This window comes from Canis aureus, chromosome 21 (assembly GCF_053574225.1).
Source record: "Canis aureus isolate CA01 chromosome 21, VMU_Caureus_v.1.0, whole genome shotgun sequence".
In the NCBI taxonomy this organism is placed as follows: Eukaryota; Metazoa; Chordata; class Mammalia; order Carnivora; family Canidae; genus Canis; species Canis aureus.
The window spans coordinates 54,104,186-54,132,075 of NC_135631.1; the positions used below are offsets into that span (position 1 = coordinate 54,104,186).

At 54.4% G+C, this 27,890-nt stretch overlaps 1 protein-coding gene across 4 annotated transcripts; it reads left to right on the plus strand.

The window, feature by feature from the left end:
* The first annotated feature begins 1,005 nt into the window (after positions 1 to 1,005).
* LOC144293087 (protein cordon-bleu-like) lies at positions 1,006 to 26,792 on the plus strand. Of its 4 annotated transcripts, none has more exons than XM_077864162.1 (8): positions 1,006 to 1,689; positions 9,904 to 9,998; positions 10,212 to 10,285; positions 10,974 to 12,718; positions 13,552 to 13,671; positions 14,487 to 14,753; positions 23,216 to 23,374; positions 25,472 to 26,792. In XM_077864162.1, the coding sequence occupies exons 4-7, from the start codon at positions 11,033 to 11,035 to the stop codon at positions 23,357 to 23,359; spliced, it is 2,217 nt and encodes a 738-aa protein (XP_077720288.1). In that variant the 5' UTR covers positions 1,006 to 1,689; positions 9,904 to 9,998; positions 10,212 to 10,285; positions 10,974 to 11,032; the 3' UTR covers positions 23,360 to 23,374; positions 25,472 to 26,792. The 4 variants fall into 4 exon arrangements, with proteins under 4 accessions (XP_077720288.1, XP_077720290.1, XP_077720289.1 ...); XM_077864164.1 differs by having other exon boundaries at positions 1,006 to 1,570; XM_077864163.1 differs by lacking the exon at positions 10,212 to 10,285.
* Positions 26,793 to 27,890: the final 1,098 nt, after the last annotated feature.

Sequence of the window (27,890 nt, forward strand, 5' to 3'; positions counted from 1 at the left end):
TTCCTTAGCGCTGGTTCATCTGTCTGACATCGGCGCACAGCCCCCCACCGCCCTTGTTCCTTCCTTCCTTCCTTCTTCCTAGGAAAGGCAGGTTAATTCTCTGTGGCCCATCCATTTTTTTCACCCTTTAGATGTTTAACACAAACAACATTAGGGAAATATTAACAAAAATAAAGTGGAATAATAATTTCTAAAAAATTTCCTAAGTTGATCAACCAAAACAAATGCATGCCTTTGTATTTTTCATGCTTTGTTCCAGCGAAGTCCCTCTGGACACACAAATCTTGTACCTGGTTAATGTAATTGTAGTGTCAATAGTAATGTATTTTTTATTTATTTTTACCTAAGGATTTATCATGTGCATTTGCCCATTTGTTAATTGTACTGTCTAATAATTTTAACGTCCAGCTCGTCCGTCTTAAGGACCATTTCAAGGCCAAGTTTGTATTTCATTTGGCAGGAAATTAGAAGGTAGCAATTGCTTTCTTCCTCCCTGCCCACCCCCCGCCCCGCCCCCAACACAAGGTGTTGGCCTGTGCCGTTTGCATCTATGAGAGCAGAGAAAAATGATGGTATTTCCTTAGTCCAGTAAACACTTAAAAAAAAAAACAAAAACAAAACTTAACTCCCTACGGTCATCTCCAGGTCTCTTCTGTGAGTTTGCCCGGGGATCGCGTACCCCGAGCTCTACATCTGAAGCTAATCAGACGTTTTTAATTCTGGCCCCTAGGGATGCTCGCGTTAGTCACCCTTTGCTTTGCTGGCATTGGCTCCTGATGTAAAATCCCCGCTGACTTCCATCCAAATCTGGGAGTTAATGTTGCCTGTGGCCGCAGCCAGGATAATCATGCCGTCTTTGGAACCTGACGCTTTGTACCAGCAGGGAGAAGGGCATGTTTTTCTGCCCCCCGTCTCTGGGGCGCCATGGAATTTGAGAGTAGCGTGGTGGGGAAGGGAGGGGGGGGCTCTGGGTCCCCCAGCACCAAGGAGCTGCCCGGTCTTTGCAAGCCCCCGACTTGGCATAGCCCTGTGGTCTGCGTCTGCAGGCGGGGCTAATGCCTCCCACCTCTCAGAGGTCTGGGAAGCCTATAAATGCCCAGTGTGCTTGGCTCAGTACACATGGCCCGGCTATCAAACAGGATGCATTGTCAAAATTACTACTGTTCGTTTAGGAGACGGGGCACCATGAATTTTCCTGGCAGGTCACTTTCCTAAGGGTGGATGAAGGAGGATGGAGATAGCCTCTGAGCCCCCCAGGTCTGTCTGTTCTGTTCCATTATCTGCCACGGGCTAGGGATCCACCCTCTGCCCCTGACTTCTCAGGGAATGACCATCGTCAGTGCGATATTGTGATTCATAAGAAATATCTGTCTGCTCATTCAAAGGACCAAACATAAGCCTCATAAGTATTTGGTCTTCATCCACAGTAACCGGCTCACAGCTCCCAAAAGCCTTGGAATTTCCGGAGTGTTGAGGGTGATAAAGGTCTTTTGTTATGTTAATGATGCCTTTTGGAATGCACCTTTGGGTGGGGGCTGGTTGCCAAGGGAGCCAACCTAATGACTAAAAGGTAGAACTTGCAGCCCCACTTCCTGACCTTCCTGGGAAGCAAAATCAGCCAATGGCCGTGGACTTAGTGATGCAATGAGGCCTCCTCCAAACCCAGAAAGGACCGCGTAGGAGAGCTGGGTTGGTAACCACCAACAGATTGGCCAGAATGGGTCCTGGAGAAGCATGGAAGCTCCGTGCCCCTGCCCCCCACCTCTCCTTACGCATCTCTTCTTCTGGCTGTTGATTCATATCCTTTATGATATCCTTTAAGAAACTGGTCAACCTAATAAGCATTTCTCGGAGTTCTGTGAGTCGTCCTGGCCAATTAATTGAACCTAAGGAGGAGGGCGTTGGAAAGCCCCCAATCTGGTTGTGTTGGGGGGGGAGCTGGCGTCCCAACTGTGGGGCTGGGGAGCAGCCCAGTGGGACTGAGCCCTCCGCCTGTGGGGTCGGATGGTGTCTCCAGGTCCCTAGTGTCAGAAGTGAGTTGAATTCTTGGACAGCCTGCTGGTGTCAGAGGAGTGCTTGCCCTTGAATCTGGAAACACCTAAAAAGTTTATTTTACAGTTTTCTCCACTGACAAGTTAGACCCCCTCAGGGACCGCAGTGTGACCTATCACGTATTTGTTTCCAAATGTCTGATTTTCCATCGAGTTCGGGGTGCCTGAGAAGCGGGTACAAAGCTGGAATTGCCAGCTCAGAGGCTCATAGGGGCCAGGCCGGTGATGATGGGGGTAGGCAGCCCCGAAAGCTCAGTCTTCTCTCCAGAAAGCAGCCTCGCACCCATTCTTCCAGACTCACCAGGAGGGATCGCAGACCCAGCGAGGCCGGCTTTTGAAGAGAAGCCAGAAATGGAGATTTTTACGTGAGGTCTCCCAAGTTTTCAATATTGGCAACCAAGTCAGACGTTCAGAGCCAAACCAAACACATCTGCGTGCCGGGTGAGGTCGCTCCCCGATGCGCACCCCCCCCACCCCCGTGTGGAGGGGCGCCCTGGCCCTTCCTCCTCTGCCCGCGGCTTTTCCAGAGCTGGAATACCTTTGGGGTTGCCTGGATGTCCCCTGTGGGACAGCTCTTGAGAAATATCCTCACAGATAGATACGTGCAGGGTGCAGGGCCTCCTTGCAGCCTCCTCTTCACGCGGTTCAGCCTTCTCCAAGTCCTGCAGGAAAGCAGCCTGTTTGAACAGCCCGCCTCTGTGCTGCTCACCCCCGCAGCTGAGGATGTTTGTGGGATGTTCATGGGATGAGGCTCTGATCAGCACTGTTTTTGAAATGCCTTCCGTCCGCACTGTCACACGGAAAGCCCGTGCAAGCCGCACACTTGCTTACGTGGATAGGGAAGGGTGCATCCCTCTGGGTGAGCGTAGCAGGTTCCAGAGGCGCGCTCTGTGGGCCCGTGTGCGCCAGGGGCGCCGAGAGCCTGAGCAGCAAGAAGCAGGGGGGCCCCAGGGGGCGGGAGCGCTGCGGCCAGACTCGGGTGGGGGCACGGGGCCTGGGCCCAGGGTCGAGTCTGCGGAACTCGGGCGAGCCAGGTGGGGCTCAGGGTGGTGGTGCGGTTCCGCGGGACAGGAACCCAGGCCGGGCACAGGCGGCTCCGGATCCCCCTGGAAGATCCCCGCTCTTCACGGGGCTGAGCTCGGCCACCGGGACAGAGACCTTGTCGGAACAGGCGCGAGTTCCTGACGCCTGTGCTCCCGGGCTGCAGCCACGCGGGGACAGCAGGGCAAAGCCTGTCCTCGCGGCCCTGCCGGTCCCCGGTGCAGCCTCGGCTCCGGTGGCAGGTTGCGCAGGTGAGAAGGGCCGTTCCCATGTGGCCAGTGGCAGTGCCCAGGCGGTGTGGCGTCCGAGTGCCAGGCCCCGGGGGCGCGCAGAGCACGGGGCACCCTCTGCGGTGCTGGGCAGGCTGAGCACCTGGGGCCTGTCCCCAGTGAGTGGGCGCGGTGAGGGGCCCCGTCCCTCGGGCGCCCCTTCGTCACCCGGGTGTCCCCGAGTACTGCTGGCTATGGTGCCAGACACCGCGAGGGAGTGACAAGACCCGAGTGCGGGGCCTCTGGAGCCAAGTCCCCGGGTGCTCGGGTTCTTCTCCTTTCTCCGCACCCTGCAGGCACGGGAGCCACGCGAACGCCTTCGGCTAGCATCGCCGCAGGCCCACGCCGACCACCTTGAGGCCAAGCGCGACTTCCTGAGGCCTCCTGTCGGGTTGGCCTCGGCTGGGCCTGGCCTTCCGCCACCATTCAGCCGGGTGGCACAGTCGCGGCCCCGTGCCCCCCGCGCTTGATTTGGAGGCTCCGCTCTGGCTGCTGCAGCCGCCACCTCCGGCCGGGCCCCGCCTACGGCCCTTGGAGCCAGCGTTTTGAATGCGAGACTCTCAAGAATTAATACTGGTTTTCTAAAAAGAGCAGGTGTGAGTGCTTGGTAATAGCTGGCATGCGTTTTGTGCGCCGTGATCTGCAGATGACATGTTTTCCATCAAGTCGTTCGGTTGGATCCAGTTCTAATCTTTGGTGGCAAAATAAGTGTGCGCTCAACGCAAACTCGGGACGACACATTGCCGGCAGTTTCCGCTAGACTCGGCGCAGCCGGTAAAGAAGCCCAAGGTAGAAGTCAGCCCAGGAGCACAGGCGCAGCACAGATGCATGCGTGGGGACGCCCTTTATTCCGGGGACGCTGGGGGGTGGCCCCATGCGCAGCTCCCCCCGGGGCTGGGGTCACCCCATGGGACCTAGCTGCATTTGCTGAGACATCTCCTCCCAGATGTGCTTTCCCTTTGCACGCGGCCTGGGCTAACACGAGGCCTAAAATGTAGGAGCAGCGAAAGGCCAGTGTCAGACTGCCTGCGTCACATCTGCTCCTTGAGGGCAACTGTGCCTTTGGGCCCATGACTTCACCTCGCATGGATTTCCTTTGCACGTGGAGAGATGCAGGGGCCCCGACCCTGAGAACAGTGCCTGCCTCCCCTGCAGCCCTCAAAGCCAACAGCTGCTATTGTCCGTGGCCGTCGAGGTATCACAACTGCCCGAGGAAGAACAGAAATGGGATTTGCTGGTGTGTACACTCTGCATCTAGCTCCGATCATCTGCGTCTTCATCGCACCTGTGGAGGGAAGCGAAATGTGTCTCCGTGCGTTTGTGCGTGATGAGGGGAGAACACGGACAGGCTGTGCCTCCTACCTGCCTGGGGGACATCACAGTGAGCTTGTGTTACCTCTAAACCCTCAAATCCTAAAGGCAGTCTCGCTGTGAGCAATGTGTCTGTCGGGGTACCAGCGCTGTGGGACTCTAAAAGCTGGGGGTGCCTTTGGGGAACACCGGTTCAAGCAGCAGGGAGTAGATGAGAGGTTGTGGCTGTGTTCGTTAATGCTAGGACCCCACTGAAGGCAGGGATGGAGCCCCAGAGGACAGAAGGTGCAGCCCTTCTAGGAGTAGGGGCCCCCCTGCCTTACCTGCCATCCCCCGTGCCCCCATCCTCTGCCTGGAGCCCCACTTGACAGCGTGTCGTGGCACGAGGACGTTAGAAGTAGACCCTGCTAGGCCCTATAGGGCATGAGTTTCTGGGTCACGTCGAGGCACTGAGGGTGCTCAGGCCCACGGGGGGGCTGGAAGAGACTAGGTCCTGCCTTTCCAGCAGCTGGTCCCGGCCCGGGGCCCCAGGACCCTAAAGCCACAGGAACTCCGTGACCAGCAGCGCGTGCGAGCATCTCACATCTCTCGAACCCTAGAGCCTCGCGACCGGAGAGCGCTTACAAACTGTCTCCTGGAACCCGGACACTTTGTAATTACGTTTGCAAAGGAGCATTTAAAGACCACTCCAAAAATAAATAAATGCCAACCACTCCAGATCTTGCACAACGTGTGCCTCTCAGTGTCGAATACACAGACTCAGGTGAAGGAAAGAACTCTTCATATTAATTACTTGATGATATGTAACGACGGTAATGATGTGGCTTAGGTATCGGGTTAAATCAAGTGTGCTAATTAAGGTGTTATAAAGGCGAAGTTAAAATGCTTAATTAAAATTAATCTCAGTTATTTCTCCTTACTGTTTTTAATGGGACTATGATTTGTGGTTTGGGGGTGGGTTGTTTTTTTTTTTTTCCAACCACAAGATTTTATTTTTTTTATTTTTATTTTTTTAAGATTTTATTTATTCATGAGAGACACAGAGAGAGAGAGGCAGAGACACAGGCCGAGGGAGAAGCAGGCTCCATGCAGGGACCCCGATATGGGACTCGATCCCGGGACCCCAGGATCACGCCCCGGGCTGAAGGCAGCGCTAAACCGCTGGTCCACCGGGGCTGCCCACAACCACAAGATTTTAAATGACACCTGTGGCTCCCATTCCACTTCTAGGGGACGCGGTAGGTCTAGAACTCAGAAGCTCCATAAATACAAGAGCGCTTGTAAATGGGAGGGGAATTCAAGTACATATGAGTGTCATCAACTGTATATTTCCCCAAGCCTCTTGCCTTTCATGTACCAAGTAATTGTTGTGAAAATGCATGAATCGGTTTGGTTATCATCAGCAAATTGAATCACTTCCTGAAAGGGACTTTTTTTTTTTTTTTTTTGATTCTATCATCAGATAAATTACTTAAAGAAACTCCTTTAGCTACATCAAAAAGAAAAATGACCACTCAGCCAGGTAAGCATCTGCCTTCTGCTCAGGTCATGATCCCAGGGTCCCGGGATCGAGTCCCGTGGTGGGCTCCCTGCTGTGGAAGCACCCCTTTTTCTCTCTCTTCGACACCCACTTGCACTCTCTCTCTCAAATAAATACATAAAATTTCTTAAAAAGGGAGAAATGACCTCACGTGACTGAATGGGTCAGAATCAGCCCATGCTCTTTTTTTATTCTTTCTCATATAAAATGACAACAAAAAAAACAAAAACAAAAAACACCTACGTACCGAGGTCTGATTTGACAGGACTGCTCCTCATCGTCCTTCTGCCCCAAGCCGGGGCTCGGCCACCCCGACGCCCTGACCCCCTGCCCTTCCTCGCTCGCGGTGGACGCAGCAGTGGCCCGCACACCGTGCTCACGGCAGTCACACTCCGTGTGAGAAAAGGCTGTTGGTGCTTTATTCAGCGTGTACAACTCAGTATCAGGGTGTCTGCGCCGGGTTTGTTTGCTCTTCATTTTTCTTGGTCTTGAGCCAAAACAGACTGTCAACATGAAGCCTAGCTGCAGACTGGGGTGTGTTGGGGGTGCGGACGGTGCCCAGGAGAGCAACATCTGTGCACGTTCACTTTCAGCTCCAGAGAGCGGACGCCCCTTGCCAGCTGTTGCCTCCGGGGACACACGTTCTTGGGTTCACCTGCTCAGCCCACAGAATGCCAGCCTCAGTCTCTGGGACGAACTGCCCTAGACCTGATTTTTGCAGGGACAGAGGAAGGGTTGCAATCCATGACTAACCCTTTGGGGGCAAGTAGACAGGGCTGGGTGAGGAAGGAAAAGCAGATAGCGCTGAATCCCTCCCTCGGGAAATTTCACATGAGCTGGCAACATAGGTGTGTTGACATTGGCTCCAGGTTTTGCCAAATAATCCATTTGCGAGAAGCACAGGGCCCAGAGCACAGGGACTTTGCATTGCATCAGAGAGGAGCCAAGTAGTCTCCAGGCCTAGAGACGCCAGGGGGTCTGCAGCCTCGGGAGCAATACCCGGCCAAGGACGGCGGGCAGACCCTCCCTCCCAGGCTGCTGGCTCCAATCACATGTCTACCCCGTCCCCTTGTGCAGGCAGGGCTCCAAGGAACCAGGCCTGGGTCGGAGGATCTGGTCACAGGACCATGTGAGGTCTGAGGCGGACAGAGGGGGATCAGACAGTGTCAGCAGAGCCAAAACTGAGCAACGGAACCTGGGGGAGTCTGTGCGGTGCCACTGAGGCCAACAGAGGTGAGGGGGTGCAAGGGAGCAGAGGCAGGCAGGAGGGAATAGGACTCGGCGCAGGGTCCCCAGACTTCAGCACGAAGGCTCAGACTGTGGCAGGGTGGGGAACAGCTGAGGAGCCCCAAACCCTGTAGTCTGGCTCCTCATGGCTTCTTAGGGGGCAGCCTCAGGCTTGGGTCTGGCTGTGAGAAAGACAGAGAAGAGCTCGCACGAAGGCCTGGTCTCTGCCACCATTTATGGTTGTCAGGCTGACAGCTCCTCACTGGGATTGTTCCATACTGGTAACAAAATCAAACCGTAAGCACGATGTACCCTGCGTATTTCACAAAAATGTGAACTAGTTTGCAAAAAAGAGTTCTCATTCATGGTCAAGAAGGGCCCCAAAATATTTAAAACATTGCCAATGGGGCACCTGGGTGGCTCAGTTGGTTAAGTCCAACTCTTGATTTCAGATTGTGATCTCTGGGTCGTGGGATCAATCCCTGCATCAGGCTCTGCACTGAGTGCAGAATCTGCCTGAATGTTTCCCTCTCTCTTTCTCTAATCAATAAATATAGTCTTTAAAAATTTGCTAAGAAATTGCTTAGCATTCAAGCTATAGAATCCATGGCAAAAATGATAAAATAGTGTAGTTCCTCCATTTCAACAAATCACAGTGGTTAGTGGTGGTTGTCTGAATTTCTACCACCCTCGTCCACGGGCGTGTGCTATTTCTAGATCACCATGCTCCCCCGTGTGCATATATCTTGATTTTTTTTTCCCACGCAACCGCGCTGGCTTAAGCATTGATCTGTGTCTCCACATGGACTCCAGGCTCATCATATTCACAGATTTTAAAGCCCTTTCAAATCAACACGCAGTGTTGCTGGATATTCTGGAATTCCTCCCATAAACTCGACGAACATCATTCGTGTTTCCATTCCGCTTGCTATGGGATCATTTCCTTAAGGCAACTCACCAAAGGAGACTCGTGAACCAACTGTTCTTACCAACGTAACGCGATGTTTTGGTTTCTCAACGCGCATTTCCACGACTTTCCGGTAGCAACATGTGTGAGGGTCTCAGCTTTGCTGCATTTCGTCAGCTTGCAGTGACTTGTTTCTAGTTTAACGTTTATAACGTGATGGCATTAGTGGGATTTTTATCTTAAATGGGTTTCTAATTCATACCAATATTGCCCTGCTGTCTTAGAGCTCTGTGGCTTGACATACTTTGAAGCAAAAGCAAGTACTTTGAAGCAAAAACACTTGGAGGATTTTATTTAGCTGGGCCTTAAGCATCCCCAAACGTAGAGCAAGCATTTTAAAAAGCGCGGTTTTCGCTTTCAAATACAATCTAACGTAGCACCGTGCGTTAAAAAAAAAAACCCTCTGCCCCGTACTTTGTTACCTATTTAAATTAAATGTATTTAAACCATCAGGTTCCATGAAAGAGAAAACCACAACTTTAACAAAATGCACTCAATTAGGGCCCCAGCAAGAGCGGTCGGCAAGCAGCCTTTGCTCCGTCCGATCCTTAGTAATTGGCCCACATGCCCACACATCCCCAACCAGCCCCTTTTGTCTGGCTTGTCAAAGGACATTAGCGGAGACTAATCTGGAAGCCGCTTCCTGGCTCCTGAAAGGACACAGCCACCAAGTAAGAAAGACTCATTTATCAGAACACAAACTCTGCTACGTAAGTGAGGATTGCGGAGAGCCCATGTGGTGCATCATTATCTGGCCCTGATTAGCAACGATGGAAATTGGTCCTCAATTTTAACAATCAGCGGAAAAGACCTCCGGCTTTCACGGAAGGGAGACAATGGCCCCCGACATGTCTCTGTTCTCTCGCCGCGGAGAGAACAGAGACGAGAGCCCTTGCAAAGGCTGCCCTGAAATTGTTTTGGCACCCGTCGCCCCGTGGACGGTACTGCCCCGGTGACGCAAGGCGAGATCCGGCTCTCCTCTGTGGGCGGCTTGACATCTTCCTAGATGTCCGGGTGGCGGGGGCCACATCGTGCCTCTGGACCCCAGACCTGGCCGGCTCCCCCTCCCCTGCCCCCCGCCCAGGGTCTGGAGCCCTGGTGACCTTGGGCCTGTATCTCCATCTCTGGGCACCTGGTTTCCTATCTGTAAACAACGAGAGCACTACCTGCCTTATACATGGCTTGTGGGGTTTATAACCAGATAATCCGTGCGACAGTCCCATCTGTGGCGGGTGCAGGCTGCCCTGGGCTCCCGGGAGGTGTTTCCTCCAGTCTCGAGGGGACGGTCATCACTGTCCCTGCTGTTGTCATTGTTGCTTCTGCGTGCACACACGTGTACACACACACACACACACACCTGGTCTGTGCCCCGGGGGCTGCAGGACCCCCATGAGCAAACATGACTGTGCCTTGTGCCTTCCTCATGTGTTTCCAGAAAATAGTAAAAAGGAGAATGAGAGAAATGAATGCCCTTCCTTTCTGTCTGGTCTTCCCTAGACCTGAAGCTGCCCTAACCTCCGACGGCAAGGAAGACCTGTCTATCACCGGGCGGTTCCAGAAAACCCTTGAGGAACTCGACGAGGAGCTGGCAGGTGAGGCCCCCCTCCCTCCTGCTGCAGTATTGCACCCTGTGGCCCTAGACCCTGGGGGTTGTTTTGTCCCATCAAGCTCCATGCAGCTGCAGGAGGGAAGGTTCTGGGTGGGTGAGCACAGCCCCAGAGGTCGCCTTCCATCGGGGCTGGTGCTGTGGGGACGTCTAACAGCTGCTCACATGCTCTCTGGACCATCCCGACTTTGCACATTAGGAGGGACTCCACACACGTCAGGAAAGCAAAGTTCTCCGGCCCCAAGTTGGTTTGGGAAACCCTGGATGACACAGGTGAGCAGCTTCCCTGACTGAGATGTCCACCCCGCTGCTTGCTGACCTATAGCACATTTCGAAGGGCGACTCCGTAGGCACCACCTGGACCACCCACCCGCTGGTGGTGAAGCACCTGCTATTGTGCAGACAGGTTTTGGGAGGTGGGGAGATAGTGCTGCACGGCTGCAGCAGATGCAGAAGCTCCCAGGAGGCCACCAGGGAGCCTTCCAAACAAGAGCCCACAGCGACAGTGGTGCAGAAGTTAGATCCTGGCCGGGCCTTAAGGGAGAACAAAACAAAAGCCAGAAGGAAACAGATGGCAGAGCCGATGGGTAGTCCCCTCGTTGTCTGCCTTTTGTCCTCAGAAGACGTGGTAAACAGAGCTGAAACGCTAAGTGGGGCGTCCCGTGTCCCTGTGGCTCGGACCACGTGTGCTGCATCCCTCAGAGATGCCCGAGGTTCATCACCTACGTCTTAAAGGCGTGAGCACGTCGTCCCATGTGGCTCGCGGTGCTTCTGATGAACGAGAGCAAGCTGAAGGTCGAAACCCCGAAGTCCCCTTCAGGTTCCATGCGGAGGCTGTTTCCAGGGGCCCCAACCCACAGATCTTGTTCATAATTGAAGGATGTTGGCAAAAATGTGGTACTAATTGGCCCGGAACCGTTCCCAGCGATGCCAACCTGTGCTTGTTTGTCCCTCTTTGCAGAACGAGACGGGACCCCCCACCTGCCGACCGGGCCCGCGAGCGGCGTCTCCCACCACCGCATGCCGGACGCCACCGGCCCCGACGGAGAGGCCGACGTGATCCCGGTCACCTTCATCGGGGAGGTTTTGGATGACCCCGTGGACTCGGGGCTGTTTTCCAATAGAAACAACAACGCTGGTTCTTTTGACCTAGGGGGCGTGGCTGACAGGGGGGCGCCCCCCATGCCCCCCGCGCCCCCGCCAGAGGAGCACAGCCGGCCACTCGGAAGGAGGACACACGTGCCCCACTCACCCGCTCCTCCCCACGACATAGGGACAGAAAGCAAGCCTGCCTCGGCCAACCCCTGTGATGCTGAAAATCTGAATAAAACAGAGCCCGAGACGGGCTGTGCGGCGGCGCTGCACACGCACCCCCCAGACACGCAGGGGGGCGGAGAGGGGCCCGGCCCTGGCCTCGGCGGGAAGGCACAGGCCCACGAGGCGGCGAGGCTGCAGCCCGCGAGGGGCAAGGAGGCCCAGGGGGCAGGTAGTGGCCCAGCTCCACCGCCCTGGTATCAACGGGACCCCAGCCCCGGGGGAAGCTACGGACTGAAATACGGCCTCACGACGTACAAAATCGTCCCCCCGAGGTCGGAGATGAGGTGTTACGACCGAGGAGTGTCGCTCTCAACGGGTGCCATCAAGATCGACGAGCTGGGGAATCTGGTGAGTCCCCACGCGCACGGGGGCAGGACCATAACCCCGTCGTCATCCACTCTCGACGTGGAAACCCAGCCCGTTGGAAAAGTCAAAGAATTCTGGAGGTCCGGCTCCACGGAGACACGCTCAGGCCAGGGGACCCCCGGCCCTATCACACCCCCGAAGCCGAAGCCTCGAGATGTGGGACGCGGGGCGGAACCGAGCTTCCCGGGCCCCGCAGCGCCGCGGCCCCCGCAGCAGCCCGCGCGCCCCGAGGAGGCCAGAAGCCGGCTGCCCGCCCCGGCCACTTGTCCCGTGAACGTGCCAGCAGCGAGCGCCACGGAAGTCTCATTTCTGAAGCCTCAGAGGAGGACCTCCAGTCAGTACGTGGCCTCTGCCATTGCCAAGCGCATCGGGCCCCAGGGCGCCCCGGCCGCTGCGGTGAGGATTCCCGGGAACGCACAGCAGGACGGGGAAGGCCGGGCGCCGGCCCTACAGCCTCCCGCCCGTGCTGACCCGGGGGCGGCGGCCGGGGGCGCCCAGGGCAGCAGCCTCGAGGGAGCGTCGTCCGCCCAGGCCCCTCCTGCTGGCCTCCGCAGGAGCCCCTGTGTCCCCCCGGTCACCGCGTCCCAGCACGATCGCGTCTGCACGGTGCAGAGCTGCAGCCTCCGGGGAAGGCAAAGCCCAGGCCGCCCCGGCACCAGCCCCGCGTCCGCCCCCCAGTGCAAGCTGGACAGTCCCCCCCGCCCCCGCTCAGGAGACGACCAGACCCCTGGCAGGACCCTGGCGAATGGGTCCAGGTGGGTCCCCCTCCACACCGAGCCCCCTCGCTCCCCGGGCGGGCTGGACACCAATGATGGCGCCAGGCAGGAGCCCCTGGAACAGGAGGAAAAACCGAGTGTGCCGTGCACAGGACACGAACCCGATGGCACCCTGCCCCCCAGCATCTTCGGGCCAAAGAAGAAATTCCGCCCAGTGGTCCAGAAGCCAGCTCCGAAAGACACGTCGCTGCACAGCGCCCTGATGGAGGCCATCCACTCGGCAGGAGGGAAGGACAGGCTGCGCAAGGTGAGCAGCGGGCCCACGTGAGGGCACAGGCGTGGGCGCAGGTGCCGGGGGGCACCGGAGGAGGGGAGGGGCGAGTGGGACAGCGGGGCGGGTGCCCGGGTTCTGGTTCCCCCCAGCTGCCTCACAGTATATAGAACCACGGGGGGGGACACAAACCAACAGCCTGGGGTCGACCCCCCTGCCTTTAAGCCCCCGACTCCCCTGGGGACCAACAATAACATGTCCACATCCGGGCCCAGGGGAGCGGCGGGGTGGGGGTCGGGGGTCGGGGCAGAGCATCCCCGAGCGGTCCTGGACCCAGGGGTGAGTCCATGAGGAGGCAGGCCAGGGCCCCTCGCACCTGACGCTCCTGCACTTCAGCAGCTCGGAGGGTCGCCGTTCAGTAACTATAGGGACGGTTTGTGACGCTGCCCCCACCCCCACCCCCAAACGTACTGGGGACTCGGCTCCGAAGGCCAAGACGGGGAGAGCCTTGCTGCATTTTGCAGATGGGAAACCGAGGCAGGGCACAGTCGAGGGCACGCCCTAGGTCACGCTGCCAGAAGGCAGGGACCAGGGTCCTCATTCGGGCCTGCGAGGCTTCAGGGCGCACACCGGCTGCATGAGGCCGTCGTGCCGAGCCTCACCCGCGCGCGGGCCCTTTGCTCCTTAGGCGCCCGGAGCACAGTCTGCAGTGTTCCCTCCCCAGCGCCCCGTGACAGGTGTTCCTCCTCCGGGTGGGGGGGGGCTGTGCATCACCCCAGAGCCCTCCGGGCAGCTACTGCTTTTCCTGCGGGCCGCCCCCAGCCCGCATTCCCCTTCCGGGTGACCCGTGTTGACCCTGAGTATTCCAGGTTGCAGAACCCGGCTCCGAGGGCGGCCCGAGGAAGCCGTCCTCCGCAGAGCCAGCGGGCGAGCGCTCCGCGCTGCTGGCGGCCATCCGAGGGCACAGCGGGGCCTGCAGCCTGCGGAAGGTAAGAGGAGGCTGGCAGGGCGCGGTGGCACCGTCCCCCATCCCCACAGCCCCCTTGCGGCGCCACGCAGGCCGGGGCCGCCCCCTCCCCCCGGGTCGGGAGCATCTGCTAAGCCACCATGAGAGAGACAGCCCCTGCACGCGAGGCCTGGGTGACCCCAGAGCTGTGCACCTGCCAGGCTGGCTTGGGCTGCATCCTGCCCTCTCGGGGACCCGGTGTGGCTGCGGGGAGGGGCAGCCCCTGCATGCGAGGCCTGGGCTTCGTGCATCTGCTGTGCACTGGAGCCGTGCACCTGCTGGGCTGGCTAGGGCTGTGTCCCGCCCCTTCGGGGACCCGGGGTGGCTGAGGCCTGGGCGCCCCCAGAGCCGTGCACCTGCCGGGTCGGCTGGGGCCATGTCGCACCTTCTTGGGGACCCGGCGTGGCTGCGGGGCTGCCTCACCTCCGGGCACAGGGGCTGCTGCCGGGATGCTCGCCTGGCCAGGCCTCAGGAGCCCAGGTGCTCGGGCTTGGGGGCAGGACACAGTTCTCCAGCATCCCGCTGCACAACCCGAGGCCCAGGGTGACAATGTGTTACTCCCCGAAAACCGGGCGGAGTGGGCAGGTGGCCTCCGGTGTGTGCTCACCCGCCGAGGCGCAGCAGGAGGGCAGGGTGGCTCAGGGAGGCGGCACTGCCACCCCGCTCCCTGCCCTCAGCGCTGGCCGGGGAACTGAGGCAGCGAGGCTGCACCCGCGGGGGCACTGCGGGCTGAGCGAGGCGGCGGGCGCCCCCCCAGATGCCCTCTGGGACCTTATCGTGTACCACTGTCATTGCTAGGTGTCCTCCTTCGCCTCCGAGGAGCTGCGGAGCCTCCGGGACGCCGAGCTGTCACAGCAGGAATGCGGATCGCCGCTGGAGCCCCCAGCACTACCTGAGCTTGGCATCCCGGCCCCGCCAGCCCCACCGGCCCCGCGCCCTCCAGCCACCCAGGCTCCCCCTGCGCCCAGGACGGCATCCAGGTCCAGCTCAGGCAGCCCCGCCGAAGCCAGGCAGGCCCTGATGGACGCCATCCGCTCCGGCACAGGGGCCGCAAGATTGAGAAAGGTGACAGTGGGTGGCCGTGTGATCGTTCGTGGGGGGCCTGGGAGGTCACCCAGGAGCCACGTGGCAGTAAGTCCCTCGCCCCAGGGAGCAGAGGGAGAGCGCCTTCACCATGGGGTCGCCTGCAGACCAGCTCCGGGGTCCCAGCAGGGTCCCCTCCGCACCTGCACCCCTAACTGCATCTGCACCACCCCCTCCGCTCTGGTCCAGGGGAGGCCGGCGGCCTGTTGTCACGCCAACCTCTTCGTCCTCCCTGGGGTGCCCAGCCTTTCTGGCAGGACCCTCAGAGATGCAGGACCATCGGGGTAAAACTCAGAAGCCCCCCCCCATATCATACAAGTTCTGCGTTGCCAGGGATGCTACTTACGGGAAAATGCAACAGGGTCGGTTTGACACAGAAGGAATCATCCTTAGACATGGCCGGCACCGGGGTGCGTACCTGGCTCAGTGAGTTGAGCACCTGACTCTTGGTCTCAGCTCAGGTCTTGATGGCAGGGTCCTGAGTTCCAGCCCCGCGCTGGAAGTGGAGCCTATTTAGAAAAAAAAAAAAAGTCAAAAAACGACTGGCATTTTTCAAGGCAATTAAAAGTACATTTGCCTTCAGGGCGTGAACGAGATAATTTCTCGGCCTCCGTATCTGTGGGAGAAATTTCCAGCTCTGGTGAGAGCACTTGTGGGTCCTTCTTGAGTGGCACCTGCCCCTCCTGAATGCAGGGCCCGCTTGGACGGCCAGCACCCACTTCCTTCCCCGAGTCCATCCTGCGCTCACGGTAACGGGGAGCCTGCATGCACCTGACAGCCCTCATTGGTCTGTCGTAAGGGCGTAACTTGGGGAGCCTGGAACGCACCCCAGGCACCCGGTTAATCTGTGTTTACATATAAGACATTCACAAGTCCAACCATCTAGGCTGCAAGCATTTCCCGAGGAGCCCCCGGGGTCCAGGGCTGTAGTCCTGCTCAGGACAGACCATGGGCGAGGCAGGGTCTGCGCCCTCGCCGGCTCTCAGCCACAAAGGGAGGGTGTGGAGCATGTCGCTGACCCTAGGGCCTTCTCACCAACTTAGGGACGTGATGAGAGGCCCAGAGATCCCTCCTCGTGTGTCGTAGCTTTCCTCCAGGTTTATGCTTTGTCACCCACTTGGGCATAAAGGCTGTGGCTTCTGTCCCCTGGACAGGCAGGCGGGGGGCAGACATGACGACTAACCCCAGGCCTTACCAGGGGGGACACTGCTGCTGAGGCTCCCTATGGGCCCAGCGCGGGCAGCCCAGTGGCTCTGGGGACCCCGCAAGGGGCCTTGCCCCCGTTCCCGCCTCTGCTGGGGCCTCGTGGGACTGCGGGAGGGGAGTGGTGCTGGCCACTCATGCCTCATGATGCATGGTCTTGACCATGGACCCCAAGAGACGCCATCAGGCAGGTGACCCCATCTCCATCAATGCCCAGGAGACAAACCAATGGCAGAGGCAAACCTCTTGCTTCCAGGCCCGTGGGTGTCCTCCTGGGGGCAATCAGAGAAGCCACAAACGGTGACCTGTATGGGAACATGCAAGTCACCCCGAGCCGTAATTGCGCCGCTCGCTCAGTTTGGGCCGCTCGTTATGTGAACCTCGATGACGTGTGGGTCAAAGTGGACAAGGTCAGAGTTCAGGCGGGTCAGTCCTGGCTGTGCTGCCCTGGGGCATGGGACCGTGTGGCCCGGTTCACATCTATCCGGTTACCTGTTTCCCTGGGAAGACACCGGTGCGGTGACCCCTTGCAGCCCTCCTGGCAGCCAGTCCCCCGTGGTTTCCCAGCCACCCCCGACACCCCACATGTTCCTGCGTTCAGCACACAGGGCCTCCGAAACGTCGCGTGGGTTCCCCTCTCATAGCATCACGCCAGCTCCCTTCGTGCCCAACCACAGCTCTAACTTCTAGAATGATCAGTGCCGCGGCTTGGTGCTCACCCCTCCTAGCGCACGGCAGCACCGTGCCCGGGCCTGGCGCACAGAGGGTGCTGGGTACCGGTTCCCAGGGACAAGGGACAGAGGGAACTAACTTACCCGTAGCCTGGTGGGGTTCCCGGCTCCCGCCTAGGAGCGCAGCACCCCCTGCGCCCGCATGCCCATCGCCCTCCTATTCCATCAGCCCTGTAACACCGTGCCGAGAACCGGCTTCAAGCTGGAAAAAACTGTCCTCTTTTCCTTTGGAAAATTAGATGCGTTCTTTACCTCCCCCGTGTCCCCTTCTTCGTCCTGTTCCCATTCTTCCAAGTTGGCCAGTAGCTCAGCAGCGCCCCGGACGGAGCTAATCTGTCCGCAGCGGGAGCAGGGAGCTCGGTAGACAGTCCTGCTGCTCCCACACTTCCTTTCCTCCACTGGACACCATTTCCCTGTCACCACTGTCCCTTTTGCCTCTTTCCATCTTAACATCATTCCTCTTGGCAGGCAAGGAAACACCACGAGTCGTGGATATTTTTACGACTTTCTGGGTTGGCCTCAAACCCTAAGCTTTGTCCCTTCGTTGACTTTCTTCTTGTTCAACCAAAACAAAAGGGGGCCTGTCGGGAAGCCTGAAGCTGCTGGGACACAGGGGACCATCCCGATGCTCTTGGGCCATGCGGTGCTGTCGTCCGCACACCCTCTGCCTGGGTGGGCGCCCACCCCACTCTGTGCTCACCTTGGTTTGGTCACATCTGTGCTGGCGCTGGCCCACTCATCATGTCAGCAGGCGCTGTCCCTGCCTCAGCCCAGAGAGCAGTCACCTACCGACGTGGCTTAAATTTGGGTCAACGCCAGCGGCCATCCGTAGGGTTGACTCTGGTAAACTGCTTGGTTCACCAAGCTCCCTGCCGTTGAATTGTTGTGTGAGCCAGGTCTTCTTAGTGCTGTCCTCATGCATTTCCATTTTTATACAACACTAAGGAGTTTTTCCTTTCCCCTTCTCAATATTTTCTTAATTTACTGAGACCTTTTCAAATCTGGATCCAACCATCACATTGGTAATTGCAGTGGTGAGCACGCCTTCCAGGTCTCCAGCCCGGCCATCGATTCAAATACTCACCGGCCAAGGGTTCCCACGGTCTGACACTCGGGTGTCACGGGCCCGCCCGGAGCAGGCTCGCTGCCGGGGGAGGAGGTGATGGCCAGGCCATCCCGGCTTCACCAGCCTGCCCTCGACTGCCCAGCCACCCACACTCCCCTGGACCCTCTAGATCCTGAGAGACTGACCATAGCAGCACAGAACCGCTCTACAAAGGCAGCTTCTCCCCGTGTGCCCGACTTCAGGTGACAGAGGCACACCAAGCCACTCCTGCCCACTCCCAACCCTCATTCAGTTGTCACCCCAACTCATCCGCCGGAAAGCTCAGTGAAAGGAGACAGTGGGGGGCACCTGAGCAGCTCACCCAGCTGCCCCTAATTTTTTTCACTTTAATTGAGATATTATTGATTCAGAGCACTATGTAAGTTTGGGGTGTACAACAGAATGACCTGACTTAACATATGCTGTGAAACGATCACCATAGTAAGTTAACATTCCTCATCTTATGGAGATAGAAAAAGAAAAAGGTTTTTTGTTTTGTTTTGTTTTTTTGTTTGTTTTTTTGCTTTGTGATGAGAACTTTTAGGATTTACATTCTCAACAGCTTCCCTCCATGCCTTATGGCGGTATGAGCTGTAGTCCTCGTGCTGTGCATTACATCTCTGGGTCATATGTATCTTATAACTGGAAGCTTGTACCATATGATCCCCTTCATCCAGTTTCCCCCTCTCACCTCTCCCTGCCTCTGGTAACCATAGGTCTGATCTCTTTTTCTATGCATTTGAATTTTTTTAAGATTACATATATAAGTGAGATCATACAGTAGTTTTCTTGTCTGACTTACTTTATTTAGCATATCTATCGACTTATCCACCCCCTACCCACCCACACAAAGTCTTATTTTTTATGGATTTTTAAAGTAAATTACAAACACCAGTACACCTCCCTCCTAAATATTTTAATGTGCATATTATTAGAGCCTCATATTTTTTAATTGTTTCTGAGACAAAATGTTTGTACAACGAAATGCACACACCTTAAGGGCACCATCTGGTGAGTTCAAAAACTTAAGAGGGTCAGAAGAAACAGCACCTAGAGCTCACACAGCCAGACTAGAAAACTTTGTGTGGCTCTCAGGCTGCACGGCACATCTTCAAAGCAACACCCAAAACCATCCAACTGTTTCCACGTAATTGCATCCCAGAATAAAGCTCAAGAATGTTTGTAGGAATCCAAAAATATGCAGCACCCAACAAGGTAAAATTGACAGTGTCCGGCACCCAACCAAAGATTACCCTTGCCACAAAGAGTCAGGAGGATATGAAATACTGTATGCTGAAAATGAATCAATGAAAACCTCCCTAAAATAGACACAGATGTTAGAATTGGCAGAGGAGGATATGGAGACAGTTAATATAATTATTTTTAAAGAAACCAAATATTACCATTTATGTTCTGTGACCACAACAGAATTAAATTAGAAATCAATAACAAAATGATCCTGGAAAATCCCAAATGTTTAAAAACTAAATAACATGGCTCTTAATCACCCATGGGTCAAGAAAAAAATTAAAAGGGGAATTACAAAGTATTTTGAACCAAATGTAGGTTTAAACACAATATAAAGTACATTTGCTTCTATAAAGTCAGTAGTTGGGGGAGAATCCTATAGCACCATATAGCACCACATCACTGTCTTAGAAAAGAAAGACCACAGATGAATGACCTCACTCCCATCTTTAAGAAACTAGAAAAAGAAGAGTAAAAATCAAGCCTAGAGTGAGCAGAAGAAGATAAATCATAAAAGTCAGAGCAGAAATCAATGAAAGAAAAAAGAAAAAATCATTTAAACTAATGGCTTATTCTTTTACAAGACCAATACAGGTGATCAACTTCTAGCCAGACTTATCAGGAACAAGAAAGAAGACAATTTGTCAAGATCAGCAAGGAAGGAGGTAACATCACTATAGATTCTAAAGATATTAAAAGGATAATAAGGTAACATTATGAACAACTTTATGAAATAGACAAATTCTTTGAAAGACACAAATCAAAGCTCACTCAAAAGGAAATAGATAACCCAAGTAGCCCCATATCTATTAAATTTAATTACAACTCAGAAGCCTTCCTCTACCCATACACACAACAAAAACAAAGCACTGACACCAACACCAGGTGACTTCACTAGGGAGTTCTGCTAAACACAGGACATTCACTGAGCAGCATATCCAAATTTTCTAGAAATTCTGTTCACAATTTCCTGAGGAAGAGAGATGACCCCCCAACTCATTCTACAAAGACAGTGTTACCGTGATACCAAAACTAGACAAAGATATCACAAGGAAAGAAAACTATAGAACAATAGTCCTCAGGAACACAAATGCAAAAAATATATATATATATATAAATTGAAGTTTAGCAAATCACATCCAACTATATGTAACAAGAGTATCATGTTCAAGTGAGGTTTAACTCAACAATGCAAGGTTGGGTTGATATTTGAGAATTCCTCATGTTCACAAACTAAAAAAGGACACGTTAAAGGAATTTGGCAATTCAACATTCATATCTGATTTTAAAAAAACTTATGTAAAGTAGGAAAAGAAATAACTGATGAAAGGGACACCTGGGTGGCTCAGCAGTTGAGCACCTGCCTTCGGCTCAGAGCATGATCCTGGGGTCCCAGGATCGAGTCCCCATCGGGCTCTCCGCAGGGAGCCTGCTTCCCCCTCTGCCTGTGTCTCTACTTCTTTCTCTGTGTCTCTCATGAATAAATAAAAAAGAACTGGTAAAAGGCATCAATAAAAAACCCACAGCTAACATCATAGATCATGATGGAAGAGCAAACACTTTCCCCTGGAATCAGAAAAAAAGCAAGAATGTCTGCTTTCACTGCTTCTATTCAGGAAGGAAGAGGGGAAAGAAATGCATCCTGATTGCAAAAAAAAAAAGCCATATAATGGTCTATGTTAGAAAACCCAATGGGATCTACAGATAGATTCTAAGTTTAATAAATAAGCCTGACAATGTTAGAGGATACAGCAACATTACAAATACAGCTGTATTTTCTAGTATTAGCAACAATCAGAAATTCTATTTTTTTAAAATAATAATTTTCAAGAATTATTTTGACTCAAGAATCAAAAAAATATTAACACTTAGGGATGAATCTGATCAAAGGTGTACATAACCACAGAGCATCGCTGAGAGAATTTCAAGAAGACCTAAAGAAATAGGTGGGTATATCCTATTTTGCAAACTTAAGATGATTATGCTCCCCAAGTTGAACTGTAAATTCCATGTAAACCCAGTCAGTATCCCAACAGGCTTTTCATAGAAACTGACAAACTGCTTCTAAAATTGAGATAGAAATGCAAACACCTAGAATAGTCAGAACTACTTTGAAAAAGATTCAAGATGGTGGACTATTGCTTCTTCATTTCAACACTTATTATGCTGCCAAAGTAATTAAGACAATCTGGTGCTGACATCAGATAGGGCAATGAAACAGAGTAGAGCCCACAAATAGACCCACATATTTACATAAATTATTTTTGACAAAGGTAGAGAGGCAACTCTGAAGAAAGGACAGTTTTTTTTTTTTCAAAAATGGCATTGGCATTGCAATCATTGGATATTCTTATGCATGATAATTAACTTTGATCCATACCTCACATTATGAAACTCAGAATTAATCATGTATCTAAATCTGAAACTGAGAACTATAAAATTTCTAGAAGGACACATAGGAGAAAAATTCTTGTGACCTTGGCTTAAGCAAAAACATCTTGGGTTGGAAACCAAAAGCACAATCCATATAAAGAAGGATTGATAAATTGGATTTCATTGAAATTAAAACCTTCTGCCCTTCAGAAGAACATACCAGAAGAATGAGAATGCAAGCCTCAGACTATGACTACATATTGGCAAAACGTTTATTTGATAAAGGACATATATTTAGGATTCATAAAGAAACCATAAGAAAGCAAACAAGTCAGAGAGTGGGCCAGATATTGGAATAGGGATGATACACAGATGCAAACAGACACACAAAAAGATGCTCCACATCTTGATCATCATGAAAATGCAAGTTAAAAACCATAGGATACCCGCCTTCGTACCTACTAAAATGGCTGCAGTTCAATTTAAAAATGATAGCACAGAGTGTCGACAAGATGGGACTCCCAAGACCTGTGAGTGGGAATGTAAAATGACACAACTACTTTGAAATCTGGTTCAACCATTTCTTTTTTTTATATATATAAATTTATTTTTTATTGTTGTTCAATTTACCAACATACAGCATAACACCCAGTGCTCATCTCGTCAAGTGCCCCCCTCAGTGCCCGTCACCCAGTCACCCCCACCCCCCGCCCTCCTCTCCTTCCACCACCCCTAGTTCGTTTCCCAGAGTTAGGAACCTTTTCTTAAAGAGTTACACCTGCAACTACCATGTGGTCCAGCCATCCTGCTCCTTACCCAAGAGAAATGAAACCTATGTAAATACAGGGACCGTGTTCACATGCAGTATACGTAGCAGTTTTATCGGTAATTTCCTCAAACTGGAAACAACCCAATGTCCATCAACAGGTTAATGATAAGCGAACTGCCGTAAATCCATACAGTGAATCACTACATCGCCATGTAAGGAATGTGGGTACCTGCAATGCCATAGATGAACTTCAGAATACTTAGGCTGAGAGAAGCCAGACCAGAAATAGAAGTACATTATTTGTATAAAGTTCTAGAGGGGCGCCTGGGTGGCTCAGTCAGTTAAGCGCCCAACTCTTGGGTTTGGCGAAGGTCCTGATCTCAGGGTCATGAGGCTGTGCCCCATGTCAGGCTTCACGTTCAGCGGGGAGTCTGCTTGAGATTCTCTCTCCCTCTCCTCCTCCCCCTCTCTCGCACATGCTAGGTGTGCTGCTTTCTCTCAAAATAAAATAGAATCTTAAAAAAAATAATAAGGTTCTAGAAAATGCAGACTAAGCCATAGGGATAGGGTGTTAGAGATCATCAGCAGATGATTTGGAGGGAGGAGGGATTAAAAGGAGGATGAGGACACCCTTGGGTGTGGTAGATATGTTCACGATCTCGATTGTGCCGATGGCTTCATGGGCATTTGTGTCTATCAGAATGCATCACATTTCACACTTTAAACGTGCAGTTACACCGTGAAAACAGTAACAGTAAGTAAATATTTTCTAAGTCCCTCCCTCCGCCGTGTCCACCCGCCCCCAGCGCCCAACTCTTGGTTTTAGCAAAGGTCATGAGTGGGTCAAAGTGGGTCACCTGTCCCGCTGTGTCCACCTTCACGGCTAGGCTCCCAGCCATACGGCACAGGCGCCCCCGTCCCTCCGCCACCACATTGTGCCCACCGCTCCCAGAACTGCCCTCGGCAAGGTCAGCGCTGCTGCTGTGTCCTTGGACACGTCTCCTTTGCTCCTTAGGTTTTGCAAGGTCAGGAGATGGAGCAACATTGTCAGCAGCATGCTGGCCGCACTGTTTCTCTTCAACCTGCACCCACACTGTCTGCCATATTTCTGGACCTCCTGGACGTTCTGCGAGGAACGTGTTGTGCTTTTTCAGATTAACACTCGCCTGCGAAGGTGTGTAGTGTTTGGAGAAGCTAACATACGCCTTTAAAGTGCGTTCATCCATGTGGTCCGCGTTCTGGGCTCTTCATATCGCCTGGCACTGCTTGCTGCTGATGTGCTTACTTACCCTCCTTGCGAGACTCTCCCTGCCTCTCAACAAGCAGGCTCCCAATGACCCCCACCTCTGGCCACGTGTTTGGAGTCTCCTTTGGGCGCCCCTTCCCCTGCCCAGGCCTGTCCTGGGCTCCATGCAGAGGCCCCTGGACTTAGCCCTACAACCTCTTCTCTTGCAAATGCCCTCGCTGCCCTGAGCAGACCCTTCATTGGGCCTCCGCAAGCCCCAGACTGTCCCCCTCCTGGGCCTACCGGAGACACTGACTCCAGCCCCGCCCCTTGACATGCACAGTGTGTTCCACAGGCTCGGCCTCAAGAGGCTCAGAACAGAGTCGTCTCCCTCAGTACCCCCCACGCCCCAATTCTTGTCCTATTTCATCTCTCAGCTGGGAATGGAGGCACCTGAAGCCAAGGGGAGGCTGAGGGAGCCAAGAGGCTGAGGGCTGGTGTGTTTGTCCAGATGACGCATGCAGAGCCACGTGGGTCCATGGTCTGGGGCCATGAGCGCTTGTCAGGTGAGCAGAGTCGGGTTTACAGCTTCCTGGTATTTGATCGGGAGCAGGTTACCTCGTCTAAACCACAGTGTCCTCATCTGTATAGTGGAGGCAGTACTTGCGATGATACTATGGCAGCGATGCATCACTGATTGGTTGAGCTCAAGTTTCAGTGAGAGACTTGCACACGGTTTGCACACGTGGTACCTGCACACGTGGTACCTGGCACATGGCACACACAGGAATATTCTGTGTGTGGTGGTGGTGGTGGCTGTTTGTGTTCAAGGCGATCTGTGGCGTGACCTCTGGGTGTTCACTTTGATGACACCCTGGAGAAGGTGGAGCAAGACGCCTGAGCTTCAGCGCAGTCGGATTTCAAATGCATGAACCCAGCGAAACAACATGGAGAAATCCATTGTCACTTTCACAGGACTTCACGTGAACCTGTTACTTGTCATCAAAACACCGCTTAACCTTAGCCTTTTTTTAGTTTTAAGATTTATTTATCTGAGAAATGGAGAGAGAAAGAGAGGGAGCTCAAATGGAGGGAGGGGCGGAGGGAAAGGGAGAGTCCCAAGCAGACTCTGTGCCCAGCGCAAAGCCCTACATGGGGCTCAGTCTCCCCACCCTGAGGTCATGATCGGAGCTGAGATCAAGCGTCGGATGCTTACCCCACTGAACCACCCGGACACCCTAACCTTAGCCCTTAAAGCCAGTGAAAGATCTCCTTTGGAATTCTACAAATCAGACTTTCTGCAGTTGGACAGGAGGGTGCAGGGCGGAGCTAAGAGTGGACGTTTGAGCTTGTGCGTCTAGTAGAATGGGGTCATGTGTGTGCATCCACTCGTTCATACCACAGTTACGTACTGAGCACTCAGTAAGTTCTGCGCCCAGAGGAGGGAGTGAGAGTCCCACGGTTCCTCCTGGAGGAGCCGCTCTGAGGCAGTGAGGGAGCAGAGAGTCTGGGACACAGTAGTGAACTGGGGTAGCCCACAGCACCCCTGGGCATCGGGTTGGCCCTGACGAGGACTGGGGTCAGGAGAGCCTTTCTCTGGAGATAGCCCAAAGGAGTCATAGGTTTCCAGTCAGAAAGGGGCATCCCCAACAGAAAAGCACCCCCTGCAAAGCTGGTCCAGAGGACAGAAAGACCCCAGCAGATCCCAGAGGCCAGGAGGGGTTCAGGGAGGGCTGGAGCCTGGGGGCAGCCAACAGCTCCAGCCAAATGGCAGGTGACCTGTAGATCTCCAGTGGGTACACACTGTTTCCTGAGAAAGACTTGTGGTAGCAAGTCCCTGGAAGTGTTTAAGCACGTTTGTGGTTCAGAAATACTTTCCTTGGGGCTGCGAGTACAACAGGTATTGATGTAGAAGCTCACGCCGGGAACGTAATCGCAAGGGTGATCCTGCACTTGGCTCCTTAGTACACAAATCCGCGCGTCCTGGGCCAACCCCGTTGGCTCCTCCCGGTCCCCCGAGTAACTGTGGCTCTCTCTCCACCACAGGTGCCCTTGCTCGTGTAAATCATCAAGAACATCAGACCGTGGCGGAGACCCACCTGTGAGCCCTCCACGAGGATGCCACGTGGCCGGGGGAGTGGGGCGAGGACATCACAACTTGGTGGATCTTCTTGTCTACAGGCCAAACTCACACAATCGATTTCCAGTCCTGCAAAACGGTTCCAAGGGAGGGCGAGATGCTGCTCGGCTGCACGGCTGGTGTGCCAAGGAAACGTGTTTGCCTCTGAATATTTGAAGTTGCCAATAGCCTACTCTTGTTGGCAGGTTAATGGGGATACAAACGCTGGAGCCCAACACTACACTTACTTACGGTGACTACACTGATTCCGGACCTTTGACGCTTTACCGCATACAGATGGTTGAGACCACTTAGTGGTTTGACATCTTCTGAATTCCAAGGAAATACGCATAAATCAGAGGAAACGATCTGAGTGTAATACACTCTGACGTTTTAGGAGTACGAACAGCACTGGAAGATGACTGTTGAGTAATGAAACCTTTGGATGTTCATGCCTCAAAAATTTGGGGGTTACAGCCTAACGGGAGGTCACAGGCCACAATCTGACCAACTAAGCTTTGTAAAAAACCAATGATTATCAACCAGAATAAAATCACACTTGACGTCTGCCACTTCTGATCCTCCTAGGGCAGCGGTGACAAAGATCAGAGTGACCCGGGTGTGGACGGTCGGTGCCCCCCAGTGCCGGCGTCCCCGGTGGGCTGTGAAGTAGAATGAGCCTCCCCCACGGCGGCCGTGTACGGAGCCCAGTGACTTACTTACCGGAGAACCTTCTGAAACCCTGTGCACAGCCAAGAGCGGGGACGTTGGGTGTCCACGTGTCGCCACCGTTGAGTCAAGACCATGCTGGTATTTCACAGTTTGGGTTTGGTGCGGGCTCATTGGCCCAACAGATCGGTGGCTCCCCTGAGCCCTACGGAAGGCTCATCTTCACGCCCGGTGCTTAGCCACCGGTAGTTACGAGGAAACGTAGACCCAGCGCTACTTTCCACATCTCCATCTAAAGCCTCTTTATTTGAAAAGAGCTCTTAAAGAGACGAATGGAAATCAAGAGTCTGTGACATAAAATCTCTGTCCTGATGGAATGACAGACACGGGGAGATCACTTTAAGGTCTCACGACTGCTTCACGTCAAGGCATCACCCAGAGTGGAAGCTTTGCTCTGCACGGTCTGACAGCCGCGGCTCACCTCCCTGCTGTGGCTAGAATGTCAACCGGGGTCTCGTAAACCGCGCTGTCTCTACTCTGTGTCTTTTAGTGCCACAAATAAAAGAAAATGAAACTGTAGCTGTTGTGTGAATTCCATGACCTTATGCCACAGCTTGTGCGACTCATCCTGGGGGCTCCCACCATCTTCACCCTGGTCCTCCCTCCACCTGGGGGGCTCCCGCTGTCTTTGCTCCCTCCTCCCCCCACCTGTTTCCCTGTTGCATCATTGCCCGATGCCCCCGGAGACCTCACGACCCGCATCTCACTCCTTCACCTGCGATGCCCTCGCCAGTGATGCACCTGCCGCCGGGTGCCCTGGGCAGGTGACCTGCCCTGCACTCAGAGCCCTGCTTCTGATGCACACACAGGGTCTGCTCCCCTCCCCACTTCCCTGCAGGCTCTTCTGTCCCTGAGCACTACCCTCCCCGTGGTGAAGCCTGCCCCAGCCTTTGGGACCCCTGAGCCTTGGCCCTGGGGCAGGCGGCAGGTCTGCAGAGGCTCTTGGGCCCAGAGCACCTGCTGGACCCTGGGAAACACCTGCTGGTGTAGCCGGTAGAGCGTCGGGCTCCTGATCTGGGCTCAGGTCACGCTCTCAGGTCATGAAGTCCAGCCCTGCAGGGGCCTCACAAGGAGCACACAGCCTGCCTGAGACTCGGCGTCCCCTGCCCCCACACCCCCCACCCACGCATCAGTGCTTGCTCTCTCGCTCACTGTCTCTCTAAAAAAAAAAAAAAAAAGACATTGCTGGACTCTCAGGTCCTAGGCCCCCATGGGCGCAGACTCCGAGGAGCAGGGGGCAAAGTGGAAGGTGGGCGTCCACCTACTACCCCCCCACGGCCTGGGTCACATGATAGGGCCAGGGTGTCGAATCCCTCCCGCTGGTTGCAGAACCTGGAGACGCCTCCCCTGATGCCCACGTGCCCCCGCACCCCTCTGAGGCCACCCTGAGGCCCGGGCGCTGGGCCAGCCCTGATGGACACACTCAGCCCCAGAGGCCAAGGTGAAACCACAGCGCCGGCTGGTGCCTTCCCAGAGCCCACTGTGCTGTGGCTGCTGGTGCCGCCGGCCCGGGCCACCAGCCTTCCCAGCTGCAGACACTGGCCTGCTTGTGTGTCCCCAACACACCACAGGGGCTCGCACTTCCACACCGGGTGCCAGAACTCCTATTCATCCTGC

Bases quoted from the DNA above. Each gene is read 5' to 3' on its own strand.
- LOC144293087 (XM_077864161.1), top strand. The intron at 9,999-10,973 runs GTGAGGCCCCCC...CCCTCTTTGCAG, and splicing joins ACTCGACGAGGAGCTGGCAG to AACGAGACGGGACCCCCCAC. The intron at 13,672-14,486 runs GTAAGAGGAGGC...TGTCATTGCTAG, and splicing joins GGGCCTGCAGCCTGCGGAAG to GTGTCCTCCTTCGCCTCCGA.